This window comes from Triturus cristatus, chromosome 6 (assembly GCF_964204655.1).
Source record: "Triturus cristatus chromosome 6, aTriCri1.1, whole genome shotgun sequence".
NCBI classification, from domain to species: Eukaryota; Metazoa; Chordata; class Amphibia; order Caudata; family Salamandridae; genus Triturus; species Triturus cristatus.
The window spans coordinates 991,875,221-991,891,852 of NC_140589.1; the positions used below are offsets into that span (position 1 = coordinate 991,875,221).

Below are 16,632 nucleotides of genomic sequence, written 5' to 3' on the forward strand. Positions count from 1 at the left end.
GTGTGCTCCTGCCAGGCTCCTTTTGCACCTGTGTCGGGCCCTTTTTCTGTCTGGTGCCCTTGGCGTTGGTGGGGTTCCGGAAGGCCGGTTTCTCTGCTTTGGTATTCTCCACTTTGTTAAGGAATGGGACGAGGACAGGAGGAATCTGGGGGTAATGTCCTATTACTTACCGGTAATCTTCATTACTCCTGGTCCCGTTGTCCTCGTCCCATTCCTTACATCCCTCCCTCCCTCACTGGCGGCCGGCCTTCCAGTTGTTGGCTTGGTGTTTTCAGGCTGCATGCTGGGATCGTACCGCTTATGTACTCCCAGTGGAAGGGAGTGGGTTGGGTATCCCAGCATGCTCCTTTTCTTTTTTTCTGTCGTGGAGATGGTCATCTCCACTTTGTTAAGGAATGGGACGAGGACAACGGGACCAGGAGTAATAAAGATTACCGGTAAATAATAGGACATTACACATTCAGGCACGGGGAGATGAAGTGATTTGCCCAGAATCACAGGATGTGGACGTGACCCGGAGGCTCGAACCCTGGTTTCTAGCACCAAAGTCGGTAGTCTAGCCGATGGACCACATCCTCTCCTTATGACCCGCTTAATTTGCCATGTTACACTCCTGTCGTTCCAGCCCCTTTTATTCCACTCTGATTGCAGTTCTCGATGTATCCTACTAGGTCTCCCACCATACTTATTAAGGACAGCTAATCAATGCGGTTTCTCCCTCCAGATGTATTGTAACAGGAGTGCATGGTATACTGTTGTTACTCGCTTTGCCTTTTTATACGAAAAGAGATACACTCACAGTAAAAAAAAACCTATGAGAATCGGTGCTGGGAACGTTTTAAGGGGATACTGACTGGTAAAATACAATGGTTCGTGTTTCAGATCTTCTGCTGCAGGAACGACAGAATAATATGGAAAATGTATTCATACATTGTACTTCTGACAGCATGCCAGGCCTGCGAGCGCCTTGGTTGTGTCAACCGCACAACGATACCCGCATGAAATAACCGGATAGGAGTTAAATAAAAAGTAACGTTGATAGAATCATGTGTGAACATTGCTTCACTACCTAACCATGAGAAGAAGTGCAGAGATAAAATAATTACCATCTTCTGCAGAATGACACGGCTGACAAAAGATCACGATATGTAAAAGTGCTTGAGAGACGGAATTTAACTAATCAAGGGATTATAAAAATTTATTTCAAAGAAAAACAGAAACAGGATGTGAAAATGTTTAGACAAAGTAAAACGCATTGCAGTTTCTTACCCTTCAGTGATGAAGTGCTGCATTGCGATTGGATGCCCGCGATCAAATGCCCAAACAACAAGCATTTGCAATACGGACATCGGGAGGAGGGCGAGAACTGGATGTCAACACATGACGGCAACAGAAAAGACGGGAGGGAAAGCGAAAGCCAGAGCAGCATTTACTGTAATGGCCTGAGCCACTCCCAAAGCAGGTCAGCCTCCTCCATCACGGGGCTCGCCAGCAGGGTGCGCCGGGATGGTTCAAAGCGACCCAAGGCTGGGGGTCCCTTGCTCAGCGATGAAGTTCAGTGCCGCGTGGGTTTAGGCTCCCCAGACCGAGTGAGGAGGCGAGGAGCACGTGCTGCGTCTCAGCGGCTCTGTAGAGGAAGGCACAGGAGCAGGCTGTGCTGAGGAGGCAGCAGGCACACTGAGCGCTGGCATGGGTGACACGCCTTAACAGCAGACAGGCGAGCCTCGCTCGCGAAACTGAAAGCGTGGGGGAGTGCGCAAAAGTGCTGAGATCACCAGAGAAGAGACGCTGCGGGTTCACATCGGCTGTCTGAAAGAGACGCCGTGAGCGTGCACATGGGCTGTCCGGGCACCATGTGCACACGCAGTGCACATGTCCTGTCCTGCCACTTCAGCTAACGCCGCCGTACACGTTCACAGCTGATGTCTTTCAAGCGTGTGCACCTATCCTGTTCTGCATCGCAAAGAAAGTCAGCGACAATAGATCTCACTAGCGAGCAGCTTCGCTGCGTCGCTAGGCGAGACCTAAAAATCTCACTTTCCAAGCAGAAAAGTAGACACGTATTATCACTGGAGAACTGTTTTATTTAGCAGGAATTAACAATGCATGAACTCCCAGAATTTCTGGGAGCACATTTATTCGGAATAAGACATAGCTTTGTCCCAAACATTAATAAAAAAGCACGAAAAAAACGAGGAAATGTTTCCCAGCCAAATGCATCGAGTCCCTCTGAAAACTACAGACCTAAAAGTATTTATTTTCAAAGCATATTGAAAATACTTAATTGCATCACTTGTATGTCAGAATATCGCCCTCAAAAGCATTTTGCTATTAAAAAATATGGGACATATGGACGAGCAAAGAAATTAATAGGGAGAGCCAGAGCCGAGCCAAGGGTCGGCTCTGGCTCTTAGAGCCCATTCACGGGCGGAGCCATGACAATATTTGGTATGTGAAACATGCAAGAAACATCATGTTAGAGCATGGTAAGGTGTCTTCAAAATTCAAGAAAGCACATTTCTTGAACACATGGAAGCATTTCACTCTAGTGCATGAGATGTAATCTCTGCATTGAGAAGTATTTATCCAAGTGGATCGATTTTGAACAGAAACGGAGAAACATTCCTGCTCTGCCACGATGATAACACTATAATTGAACTAAGCAGGGGATCCGTTGTCATGTGTCCTGTACATGTGGCCTAGATTCTTATCATACACAACGCAACATTATAGCTTATTAGATCAAATTCATCAGAGGTTTTTTACAGCACACATCCTGAACTCAGTATTTGAACGAGCTCTGATGTGTGATAATGAACAAAAATGAAGCATGGTGACAAAGTATTTGCCCACTACAACACAACTTGGTCAAGAATTGACCCCCAGAGTCTCCAGTTTCATGCTGTGCAATTTAGCCACTAGATGGCTATCTCTTTCTGACATCAAAGGTTAATTCTTTGTCCTTAACTCTTGGAAGATGGGATTAGAGCATGGGTGCCAGACAGACTTCGGGGCATATTATCAAGGGCTGGCGATAATATTATCGCCGCTTTTGCTTCCATTTTTGGGCGAAAAGCGGCGATAATATTACCGCTTTATTTACAAGGACACGCTAACGCGTGTTTCCTTGTTTTAGTGCCCGTTGTCAGCACGCCTCGCATCGTTAATGAGATGCAAAAGAGGCGTGCCTGACAATACTCCATGGGAAGATATCGCTAAACCAGTGTCGCAATATTTACAAGGACCCCAAATCCGGTGAAGCGATAATCTTAATCGCGCTAACGCGCCCTTAGCTCTGGATTTTAACGTCTGTTAAAATTTAGGCTAGGGTATACTTTACATGGGATGTGGATTATGTGGTTACAACCACATGCTCGTATCAACAATGTTTTTGCTGTTTTTGGGTGAACATCGCTGGTTTTCCAGCGATGTTTGCCCATTTTTGCGCTAACGCTGGAATATTTATCACCTAGGTTATACACGTTGTAAATAACGCACTAACCAGGCGATAAATAACAGCGATAACTATGAAAGCGCTAGGCGCACTTTGCGATATTTATCGCCGTCTGTTGCTAATATGCCCCAACATATTTTATTGTTGGCAGTTTAACATAGCTCATACCATGTCCACAGACATACTTCTCCGCACCTTTTTTTTGGCAGATGGAGGTATGCCAGGACTCGATCCAGCCTCCCCGTGTTACATGATCAGCATTTGTAACCACTCAGCCAAATCACCTCCTGTGAAAGCTTGGCTCGTTTTGGGCTCGAGATTTCCAAGAGAACCTCGAGCCGAGCCAGAAACAAGCGTCAGACTCGAGCTGGGCTCAAGCTTTCAGTGGGTCACCCACTTCTACCACCTCATGCCTATTTCTTCCATAATCTTGCACTTCCTGTCTCATTATCTCGCTATGGTGGGTTTTTAATCCCAGCTTTCTCTCTTGGTCACTGTCTTTCTCTTGATCCCTTTTCTGACTTTTCCTGTTTTGCTCTGGATCTAAACCCGAGGATGAAAAAAAATCCCATCCCCAATTTCCAATTTTAGGAAAACTGACACATTATCCTTTCAGGAACAGTGCGACATTCTAACAGGCGACACTGCGGCAGATTCTGGTCACTATACTTCTGAACCCTACTCTTTTAAAATATTGATACTTTTAAATATGAATGTAAAGACTCAATTTTAAACCTGTTATTTCATATGCGAAACATCGAATTATGCGACTATATCTTTTCAAAATTTTACTGCAATGGTTTTAAGTAATTTAGCAATTATTTAACAAACTTACATTTAAACCAATTTCTGTTCCTATATATCAGTCTTGCTGGGAAGTACACGTCTGATCCCATTAAAAGTATTACAGAACTGTTGAGATCTTTTTGCACTCTCTATAATTAGTATAGCAGTCTGCAGAGGTGAGGTAGTCCACTCCGACCTATTAATGGCACCACAGATCTCTTGAGAAGTGTGCAGCCTTTCCTATATAAGTAGTGCAAATTTGGTCAGCAGTGATGGTAGAGTCCAGGAAAGTAATACAGCCGCTCTGCTGAGGAGGTTGGTACAGTCCACAAAATTTAGCAGCACTTCTTCAAAATTCTGGTTTTGGCTGTCTCAATATATAAGTATGGCATCCCGCCTGAGCATTGGTGGTCCTACAGCAAAAAAATACTGACAGCCTCGCTGCAAAGTTTATTTGTAGTCCGACTGAGGGCCCATTTACGATTGGGCTGTTGAAATAAGGTGCATATTGTGCACCCACAAATGTGTGGTTCTGTGGGGCAAATAGCAGGTGCACAATTTTCGCCTAATTATGTAAGAATGAGAAATAACAGAACAACCACTCATATTATTTCACATTCCAATATACAAAATGTGCACGTGTGCTATTTTCTCCGGCTCCCACAATTCCACAATTTGTGCAAGGACACCATTTGCAAATCGTGGCAGTAAACACCTGCTCATTGCTCCTGTAATGAATGCCGTTTTTGATGTAAATAGGACTTTGCATCCCAAACTGGTTTTGCAGCCTGATGGGGCCTTGATGTGAGTTAAAGCATGAGAGCAACACAGGTGGATTGTGTTTGTACATCATTTGCCAGTTTAATTATCAATCAACCATTTGAGGACATGTTTGTGAACCAGGATAGAACACTAGTAGTGTCTTACACATGGATTCATTTCAGACCATTAAGCCTTAATTGTTCTAGGCAAGATATAGTTTGGCACAAGAATATCTTTTGAAGCATCTATTGATTCTCCTGAATGGTTGGAAGTTTTTAACAGCACAGGTGTCATCAATGAAGGATAAGGGCCCCATGTACAAAACGCTTGAGCATGTGAATCAAAAACACATAATCTTTGTGACTATAAAAGCGTGTTCTACTATCTAAAAATCCCTTTTTACTAGACAAAAAAGAATTTCCTACTTGAAAAAGGTGGGTGTGGCCTGTTACAAATTGAAGATCTGTGAGGAATTGAAAGAGGTAGCCCCCTTATATTTGAGAGTCACAATAGTATGTATCAATGCTTTGCAATTATAATTACAGCTGCACACCATTGATCAGATTACAGCCCCGAAATTGGGGGGAGTATCTGATCTGCAAAGGGGGAAGCTGTCCCTATAACAATTACTGCTGCTGGTCTCAGCGTGTGCAGACAGTAGTGCAGGGAGCCACTGCTTTCTCTTAAAATGAGTTTTCTGACAAGAAATCTTTCTTTTATAGTGGTAACTGTTCCTTTAAGGGCACTTGCTGCTTAAAAAAAAGGTTTAATGTCAGGAATGTAATGGCAAGATTTGGGTCCTGCTGGCCCTTCTAGACCTTCTTGTGCCCTGCATATTTATCATTCATAAGGCAAGAGTTATGCAATCGCCTGCGAATCCACATTAACAATAGAATGGTGCCGCGCGAAGCCGCAAGCAAGTTTGCAGCACCGCATTGCCTCTTTCTAGAAGTTCAGGAATGCGCTGCATTTACAAGAATACGGTGCATTCCTGTCCTGACCCCTGCGCTAAAAAGCAGCTTAGCGCTAACGCAGGCACTCTTGTACCATGTTGCAAGGGTGCCTGCATTGCGGGGATGATTGATTTTGTGCAGGAAGGGACACCTTTCTGCACAAAATCAATCCATGGAGGCCATTTCCTCCTTCTATGTGTGCTGCAGAATGCAGCACACTTAGCAAGAGGAAACAATGAGGAGATAAAAGGATATTTCTCCTCGTTGTGCCGCCCTAGCGTCACCCCTGGGGCGGCGTTAGAACCAGACGCATTCCCAGGTTTCTGATTCGTCATAAATCGTGGAGTGCTTCAGATTCCATGGGCGTTGCGTGGGAACACCCACAGCAACACCCATGGAATGCCCCTTTTTTATGCAATGTTCAGGGTGAAAGGGAAACATATTTACAAGGCCATGAAAAGCCATGTAAAGTGGCTGTCCGTGGCCTTGTAAATATGCTGTGGCACATTGCGCCACCGGAGCGTCCAAAAAGTAACACTCCGGCAGCGCTAAAGTGCTGCTAGGGGCTCATAAATGAGACCCTCTGTATGCGACTTATTAGTAATTCAGTCACATCGCAAGATGTTGGACAGATCACAAAAAGTGGGTGTGTAATTTGCCACCGCAGCAAAAGTCATTTCAGGCAGAGAAAATGCATAAGCCCCTTTAGCCATCCAGAGATTCCTGACGCGTGTATGCTTCCTTCTTTTCTTGCATATCAGAGGTTAATCTTAGATATTTTTAGCATAAGGTTTCAGAAAGGTATTTTAACATGTCACTTTCAAAATGTAGTGAAAGATAACAGTGTTATGAAAGGATTCAACAGTGTTTTAAAATATACCTATTGTGATGTGCACTAACTGAGTCCTTTTTCTGGCTTTGTTGACAGGTGGGAGTCCTTGATCTTAGTGTCGATGTATGTAATCTACATACTTATCATGAAGTAAGTAAAGTATCCATTTCTTGATAACACTTCTCCTTTCCACTGCTGTTAGATGCTGCACAAATCAGTGCATGACTCGCATGAAGGGCAACTGTCTATCCAAATAGTGCAGTGCGATGATACAACATGTGTGACAATACCTTTCTCGTTCAAAAGGGCAGGTTTACTACAATTCTGCACTGGGTTTGTACTACAAACTGGCACAAAATGTTTATTTTAAATTTACTTTTGAGCACAAAATGTGATTTGCGCTGAAAAGTTGCCAGAAAGTAACGCAAGCAGCGCAAGTCTTCACACAGGTCAAATCTGCCCATATTTAGCACCTCCTTGTAATGGGTAGTAAAGGTTGTGGGTTTTTTCTTGGCCCAAGGTAGAAGGCATGAGTGGCGGCAGCGATTTCTGCTCCCCCATGTTGAAGTATGTTGATGGGTGGCGGCTAGGCGCAGTAGCTCCCCATTCCCCCACAGTTCACTGAATCTAAAATTTCTGGGCCTGGAATTATCAGGTCTGGATTTTGAGGACCTTTTAATTCCTTGCCCGGAGACAAAGAAACCTTGCAGTTTCTTGGAACAATATCCTCTTAGGGCAAACAAAATATTTAATTCCCACAATTCACATTGTATGCAAAGACTTTCGCCAAATTAGACATCCATTGCTTGATATAAAAAAAATAAAAAAAATAAGAACATAATGTAACACAACACAAAAATGCCATTCTCAATTGCTTGAGGTTGTCTTTTGTCTTTACCAAAGGGTTGGACACCATAGTACCAGTAGTTACGGGTGCGGCTTTTGCACCCCACCAGTACCATGCGACATACAATGTGGGCCATAATAGACTTTAATGCCTGTGGTGCGAACGTCTCACTATAAACTGAATGGTCTATTGAGCTTTAAACCAAACTCTGCACTGCCCTACAAGAACCTGACTTCTCCCTAAAAGGTTTCAAGAAACTCCTGCTCTGATCTGTGGATCTGTCATTATTACCGTGCTTTTTATCCTTAAACCTTATTTGGGCTAGATGGTTCGCTCCTGGCCAATCATTTGAGGTTGACCATTGCATTTTCTGCTGATTTACAAATGTTCCCAGCTACACAGATTTTTCTGGATAAAGCTGTTATTTGCTGGGCAACCAAAAAAACAAAAAACAAAGAGATCTAAATTTGAACTTGGACCTATTTGTTTAATTTGCAAGTATCTAACTTAAAAATGTGCAAACATGTGTAAGGGCCAAAGCGGCTGCCGTTTAAGTTTCAAAAGTGAAAGTTCACAATGCACACCACTATCTCTGTTTGCAGTGTGAGAAAGAGAAGAGTCTAAAGCAGCATACTAGTGGCATGTGAAACCTAACACACTGACAACAAATAATTTAATACTGTAAGAAATTGGGTTATTGGTTGGGGGAGGGTGGAAGCCACACTCAAGCACCAACCACAAACTTGTCAGGGTGAACCACGAAAGTCACTAAATTAACCAATGCTTAACCATCTGGTGGCTTGGCACAAGCAGTCAGGCTTAACATATAGGCCATGTGTGAAGTATTTATGCAGCATACCAACAGTAATTAAGTGAAAACACAACACAAGAAAAATCCCTATGCAATTTAGAAACATAGAGTACATTTGAATAAATAAAATTAAACCAAAATGACAAACATCCAATACTTGGAACCGGAAATATTAAATTTTAAATGTCTAAATGAAAGTAGCATCCAAAAGCACAAAGTGCCACTCGCTGGCATCTGGTTGCACTAGACCAGGGGAAAGTCACAAATTCAGACCATCTACCATGGAGCACCTGTCGGATACAGGGATCTGGCTAGTCCAGCTGAAAAAGGTACCATCTAATTCTGGCATGAAGAGTTCCACTCACATTGGAGAAGGCGTCAAGGAGGAGGTTGAGCATCGTGGATGGTCATCGCTGAAGTGCGAAGAGCAGGTCAAGCATTGTGGACAGTCAAAGCTTTAGCGTGAAATTCGATGGGGAGTCCTGGACTGTTGTTGCTGTAGCTTTGTGCTGCCAGTCATTGCGGGCTATCGCTGCTGTAGCGCTAAGTATAGTTCTCATGCTGCCAGTCTGAGTGGACAGTTGTTGTCAGCGTGCAGGGCAGCTTTCATCAGAGCTTTGCAATGCCGGTTCGGACAGGTGACTGAGATTTGGTCACATAAGTGATCACAAGGATTTTCACCTTTTCTTTAGGAGGACTGCACTCTGATGGCAGACAAAGGTCAATGACCCAGGGAGGCAACTCTTGAGAATCAGAACTCACTCCAGCAGAGGCCAGCAGGGCTAAGGCAGATCCAGTTGTATGTCCAGTTGCAGATTCAGGCATGCCCAGTTGTAGCAGGTCAGCTGGGCAGTTGCAGGGAGGCCTCTGAAGCTTGTTGTGCCCCTCTAGTTCACACAGGAGATTGTCCAACTGACTCTTGAAGTCATTCTGGTTAGCCTAAGATGAAGGCAAGGCATTCCTCTGGCAGCTGGGCAGTCCTTCTTCTGTAACTTCTGCAGCTCCAAGAGTGTTCTGAAGAGTGACTCTGGAGGTCAATAATTATACCTATGAGTGTGGGAACAACCTGTCCTACCCACATATATGGTTCTGGGAGATTCTTCCCCTGTCAAGGCTCCAAATTTCCTGGGGGTGGCAACAGGCAGGGCCGGCCCGGTGTCAGATTATTTGTCTGTGCAGATGGCAAAGCCCTTTGTAGTGTAAGTGGGACTGGATACAATCCCTTTCCAGTCATCCTGCCAGGGTGGCTGATCCTGTCCACACTTAAGCCCCCTTTGTATTACTGTCTGGAAGCAATACACAAACATCAAAATTCACAGTCATGTGACCCACCCAGGACACTGGCAGAAGGCACAAATGGTTGGGACAAGAAAATGTCAACTTTCTAAGAGTGGCATTTTCAGAATTGTAACTTAAAATCCAACTTCACCATTAAAGATGATTTTAAATTACAATTCATTTGAGTGTAAACAGCATATCTCTAACTGCTCTCAATCCAGCGTTAGCATTTAGTACATGTAATAAGGCATCTGTTAGTCAATAGGAGAGATAGACCTTACCACAGTGAAAAACGACTTTGGGAGTTTTTCACCACCAGGATACACAAAACTTAGGTACACATGTCCTACTTTTTAAATACAATACATTCTGCCCCACGAGTCTTTAGGATATGCCTTGGGAGTGACTTATAAGAAATAAAAAGGAACTTTTAGGCCTGGCAAAAAGGTTTCTTTTGCCTGGATAAAATGGCAGTTTAAAACTGCACTGGAGGCTGCAGTGGCAAGACTTAGACATGTTTTACAGTGCTACTTCAGTGGGTGGCACAATGAATGCTGCTGATCACTAATAGCATTTAATGCACAAGCTCTGGGTACAGGCAGTACCATTTACTAGGGACTTAAACAAAATTTAAATGTACCAATCAGATAGATGGTAATTGTGCCGTGTTTGAGGGAGAGAGCAGAAACACTTTGGCAATGGTTAACAGGGAAAAAGTTCACTGAGTCTTATGTTATGTTATGTTAATTTATTTTTATAATGCGCACAGCTATCCAAAAAGGGTTTCCCAGCGCAGAGCTAGGAGACTCTAAGAAGATAAAAATAATGGAATGAAATAGGTTATTGATTAAATAATGCCAAGTCTTAATGCCAACAAAAACGGGTTCAGCAACAGAAGGCAAAAATCTGGGTGGAGATCCCTCAAAAGGGCCAGGTCCAACAAATACAGAATGGAATTTCTATGAATGCAAATTAGTTTGCTTGGAGTCAGCTGATTGATTATTATCAGTAGCAATGGTGCTAAAGGCTCCCCTCCAAGCAAGAACAAGCATTGAAAATGCAATCGGTCTCGCTTTTATTAAGTTAAAGCCATTTGATTTGCTAATGGTATTGTATAGCAAAGCAAATGGCTTTACCTTAATGAAAGTCGAGACCTATTACATTTTGATGTCGCGACCACACTCCAGTCCAGCTTGCAAACAAACTTTGTGTATTTCTGTCGCGGTTCTAATGTTTCATTTTTGGCAAGCCAATTTATAAGCACGGGGAGCGGACAAAGACTGGGGAGGGGGACTGAAAGCAAAAAGCAATGATTTTAGGAAAGATGTTGAAAAGTCAAAGGATGACAAATGTGGGAAATATTTAGGGAAAGTTTAGAATTAAGTAAAGCAGCAGAAACAAAAAAAGTTGGATAATTTCTGGCCAGACTCAAACTCGAGAGTTTCATTTATCTGTGGAGAAATCCGTCTATAACGTGTCTTTTGCCTGCACTTTTGGAAGGCAGAAGCACAGTTTCTGTCAAGAGGGACACGTTATAGAAATAAAAAAGAAAACACACGACACCCCCTCTCTACGCCCCCGCCCTGTAGTAAAGACTGGATACAATGAAGCAATTCTTCTTTTCATGCAGTTTTCTCCTCCACTAATCCCGCCATTCAGCAGTTTAGCTAGCTTGCAAATTCAAGTTGCATGCTGCCTTCCACCCTGCCCCCCAACCGACACCCCCTCACCCTCGCTCAAAACAAATCTCGCTATTCACCAATGGACACCATCTTCAGTGCCGAGCAGTCAGGCTTTTCAGAGGAGAATGTTTCTCTCAACGGTACGGATAGCTCAGGAGGCTAATGCACATGCTGCTGCAATCGGGTTGTGACACCGGATCTACGCAAAGAAGGACTCGCTTATTTGCTGTTCCTTCTGAGTACGACACAACGGTCGCCATTTTCTAGGGCAGCCCAGTTCATATTTGTTGGCCGGCAGGTCTGAGGCAGCAGTTCGCAGTCACTCTTGGAGTGACTGTGGAGTGGTGTGGCTCACTGGTTAGAGGCGGCAGACCCGGAAGCAGATGTCGGCCCGGGACCAGGGTTCGATTCTCGACGCGGCAGTGTCTTGGGCCAAGGTCAGCGGACACGATAATTCTCGCCTCGGTGCCTACTCTAACCATGGATCCCACTCAGCAACTCTGGGCAATAGCTTGCTTAATTTCCACTTACGGCCCCATCAGCGCCGGGGATGCTTGTCTTCACCTTGGAGATGCCCAGTAGGGACCATCTCACAGGGAAAGCCAGGATGGGTTCCCCAGCAGCACACAGCGCCGGGACAATCTTGGGAGTAGGCGCGCGCTCAACAAATACCCAGTAACATAACATGTTTATTTACTTTTCCGACAGACATTTCTGTTCATTGGTGCTGTGTTGTAGTTTCGGGAGGCGTGAAGGACACTGTGCCAACACCTCTTACCCTTCCGTCACCTCCAGCCCACATCCTTGCACCCTAAAGTCTGTTCTAAACTTTCATGAGGGGACAGCTGCCAAACCCGTCTTTTCTAATTTTGTAAAAACAAAAGCGAAACTATAAAAACTTTCTTACAAAAGGCTCTTAGTATGTATAGCAACTTTTTCATGGGGGCTAGTGTCGCAAATGTACAAACTGTTTTTGTGTTTGTCCGTGCATATACAGAGATAATCTGAATTACTGCATTTGGATGCTGTTTTTCACTCCGAATACTGTTTCTATTGCGTCAGCGGGCGAAGAGTGTTGGACCTGGGGGCCCTGGGCACACTAGAAAAGTAATAGCAATGCTGTTAGTAGTAATGGGCCCCTGAAGTTGCAAAGAAACAGCTGCAGTGAGAACATTAACCCACTGAGCTATCTTTCCATCACTGATGCAGTTAGGAAATGGAAAGAAACTATCTTTAACGTTGGGAAAGTTTCCCCTTCTCTGCCCAAAGTAAAGCAATAATTAAGAGTGTACAGGCAGACCGAGGAGAACGGTGGATTGCCCCCTACTCCGGATTTTTGTTTGCCTCTTTCTTGGTCAATTTGAAGAGAACAGGGTTAGCAAGAGCCAGTGTAAGTGGGCACTATAATACAGGCTTACTGTTTCAATAGGCCTCCTTTTTTCGAAGCGCTGCGAGCCTTAAATGATATCGCGCTGCATACCCCCGAATAGCGCCGAGAAGTGTGTGTTTTTGCCTCCCTCTGCCCCAATTATACAACTTGACAACGTCGGAGGATTCAAAATGTAAAATTAGTAAGTATGCAATGTACGTAAAAAGAAAAAAAATGCTTGTCTGAGGAGAAACGCCTAGAAGCGATTCCAGGTGCATACAAGTGTTGAATGTATTCCCTATGGACTGCTATGGTAGTACTGGGCCCTTCAGAAGAGTATGTGCCATAGCAGGCGCAGGGGAAAGGCAATATTGAAATAAGGCTGGGCAAAAAAAATGTGTTTTAAGGACCTGCGTTGGTAAAACGAAATGTCGGTGACCTGCTCCCTCCCCCTACAAAGTCCTAATCAACAGTCCAAGAGCCCCCCCCCCCATCTACCAGGGAGGCTGCGGTATTATTGTGAAACCCCGGACAGCCCCTCTGTTTTCTTTGTGAAGCCGCTCATGCGTGCACAGAGTTCGCCGCTTTAACGTAGGCCGACAAGCCGCCTTTCATCACCCCAGATTTCAAGAATTTAGACTTTAATAGCAATAAAGACAACGCAAAAGGCATAAATAAAATCAATTTCACTTCCCCGCGGGCCGCTTTGTTTGCATGTATTATGCGAAGAGCTGAATCTTAAACTTGTTAAACTTCCCTCTTGTGGGCAGGCCGGGGCTGAGTTTAGGGAACTCAACAGCACTTCACAGCTCCGAACACAAGGGCACAACAGCTCCAGGCCGCGAGCCGTGCCCGCTGCATGCGTGTCCATCAGTCAACGCATGTCAGAGATCAAGTGGACACATCAGGGCACCTTTTAAAACACAAGTAGAACTCGAGCCGTGAAATAAACATTTTATGACCGCTCCTGGACAGAGGGCGGAAGGGGGAGGGGGGAGGTGTGCGGGAGGGACACTTGAATTTGCTACACTTTCATCCTCGAAAGCAAAGGAGCGGATAATTATTTCAACATGATGGACTCAGCTTCCGCGAGGTGAGGTGCCCACTGTAAGAACGCAGAACACTCCTGAGTGCAGAAATCCATGTTATTTTCACAACTCGCTGGTGTGCAATGTATCCTGAGGTGGTCCTGGGATGGCAGGGGCTGGAAAACCGCTTCAGAAAATAGGGCGAATTTTTCCGCCGTTGGGATTTAAATTAGAGTTAAAAGTTAGTTTCTGCTCAATGTGTACAGCATTATTAAAATATTTTCATTAATCCGAGTTCCCCAGACCGAGATGGAGAAACAGACAATAAATGCCCAGCAGCATATAATTAGGGCCCGTGAACACACCCAGTTCGCAGGAGAGAGCGAGAGTGTGTCAGTTTATGAACTCAAACTGTTTGTTTTGTAAAGCGCCAACTTGCGACAACAATAAGCTTGACGGTGGAGCACTGCAAAGTAACGGTTCCCGGCTGCTTAACGTGTAGTGGGTGGGTGGATGGAATGAACGAGATGATGTAAACGATATAACGTGTCACTCCTAAACACCCATGTAATGCTGCATTTCATTGTAAAGCGCTCTAGTACCTGTGGATAAAATGCGCGCTATATCAGACTGCACAAATAACAGCATAGACCTAAAACAACAGGCGCTTTAGAAAACAGGTAAAAACTGAACCTTTCAAACTCACTCACAAGTGAGTACAGCTCGGAAAAGAGGTGGTGGCTGATTAACATAGATACTAGCTACCCTTGGGAGCCACCGTGCAGACCTTCCCCCCTGTCAAGACCTCCAGCGCCGTGAAGCCAACGAAAGCAAACAAGCAGCGCGTGCTGTAAATATACTGCTCCTTGAAGGGTGCGTATACCGTTTTTGGGGGTAGCACACGGGCGTGCACGGGTATGAGACAGTAAACACCATCGGATGAATGAGCAGAGATGGGAATGCGTTCCCAAAGCCTGAGTGAGAGGGAGGGGGTAGGGGTAGTATAGAGAGTACTATGGCAGTGTAGGTGAGACTGGCACAAAGAGGGTTTTAGATGGGTCTTTGAAGGTGGGGGTAGAACAAACTGAGTGGGAGGTGTATGGGTGAGCGCAGACAGTGCAACACGAGCAGTCTACACATGCACTATGCAACATAGTAAAAAAAAAAGTGCCACGAGTAAAGATTAAAGGCGCCGTCTCGCGCCACCAGTAAAGCATCCAATCCCGGTGGGCGTGGCCTAAAGCAGACAGGGTGGCAACCAGGAGGGACTAAAAAAAAACCCTCCAGTGCAATGAATGAAGCATGTTTAGCATAATTAGTGACGAAAACCGACGCACGCCAATAACAATTGCAGGCGGAGCGGACACGGCTTCTGGAACCGTATTGATTCCAAGAAGCCCTCGCATGACGAGAGCAGCGCATGCAAGCTGCTAATGCCAGGCAAGACCTAAAAACAGTTATGCAGTTTTCTTTCCAATTGAATAGTAAAAGAAAGCTATATTTGGGGAGGACAGTGGTCTTCTCCTACTGCTTAACCCCTGTGCCACTCTGACTACTGCACTATTGATAGATATGCCTCTTAGGGATCTTGCTGAGAACAGCCTGGTAACGTTGGTCTTGCTCTGTTTCAAACCAGAGGGCAGATTTATCAACACTTTGCAGTAGTGCAGAAATGTAAACTGACACAAACCGATGCGCAGTCTTGATACAGAATTTACTTTCCATTGCACTGGAAACTAGTCCTGAAATATTTACAGTGTTTTGCATTACTTTGCGTCAATGGAGCATCCTGAGGGATGGACACTGGCATTCCTATGCTACCACACATTTATTGTAACATGAAAACCTATCTCACAACATTGGTAGACTTGACTTTGTACCAAAAAAATAACACTTTCTTGAGGTAGGCATTAACAAGACGATATGTTCTAATTTCTCGCAATGTTTCACACATCGATTGTGTGCTGCACTGTACAGCACAGTTCAATTGTGTGAAAAGTTTTAAAGTTTGAAATGCTGTCATTTTCACAAATGGATTTTACTAGTTTTCCTTAACTCGCACATGATTGTTGAAAAAATATATAAATCAGAGTTGATTTCTGAGTTTCATTAATGTAACATGTTTTGGTTAATGGTATAGTTAGCTGTCATTCAAAATCCAATACTGGATTGTAACAAACACTGCTGCAGAATTAGTCAATTTCCTTCCACGAAATTCCATATTAATTGATTTACGTTCCATCATTTTAACCAAGTGACTTGTTAGATAGTTAACCAATGTTGTTGACCACTATGAAATGCTTTAATGGGCCTGGCCCTTTGAACCAATTTAATCTCTGACCTGCATAAACCTACTTGTTTTTATCATAGGTTCAATTCAAACATCCATCGGTGCTTTCAAAGGAAGACGAAAACTGCAGGCAACATGGTGAATGGCCTTGCAACTAACCCAGAAATGGATGACAACATCAACTGCGAAGCCACTGTGGTCTTGCTAAAGAAAGGTATCACATGCTGCATCCAAGTGTTATGATTAAAATACATTTTTATGGTATTTGTTGACACCACTTTGCTAACCTGAATCTTCGGCATTGAGTAGTAGTATGTGTCGAAATTAGCAGTGGCGTAACATAGGACCCGCCGTGCGGGGGTGCGAACTCAAGGGGGGGGGCCTTAGCACAGTGCATAGGCCTGAGAGCTCCTGGTCGAGTCCAGAGGGGTGGTGGTGGGGATCAATGTACCTTGCAGGGGGGGGGGGCTCAAGTTTTGTTACGCCACTGGAAATTAGAATTGTTCAACCAGTTAAAAAAGCCAAATATTTTTAAATTTG

General features: G+C 44.4%; 1 protein-coding gene across 1 annotated transcript in view; it reads left to right on the top strand.

The window, feature by feature from the left end:
• Positions 1 to 16,632, top strand: part of SLC24A3 (solute carrier family 24 member 3) — a 1,192,172-nt gene that overhangs the window by 999,431 nt on the left and 176,109 nt on the right. Inside the window, exons 9-10 of the mRNA XM_085611775.1 lie at positions 6,884 to 6,937; positions 16,173 to 16,306. Of these exons, the coding sequence (XP_085467901.1) occupies positions 6,884 to 6,937; positions 16,173 to 16,306 (188 nt within the window). The remainder of the gene's footprint in view (positions 1 to 6,883; positions 6,938 to 16,172; positions 16,307 to 16,632) is intronic.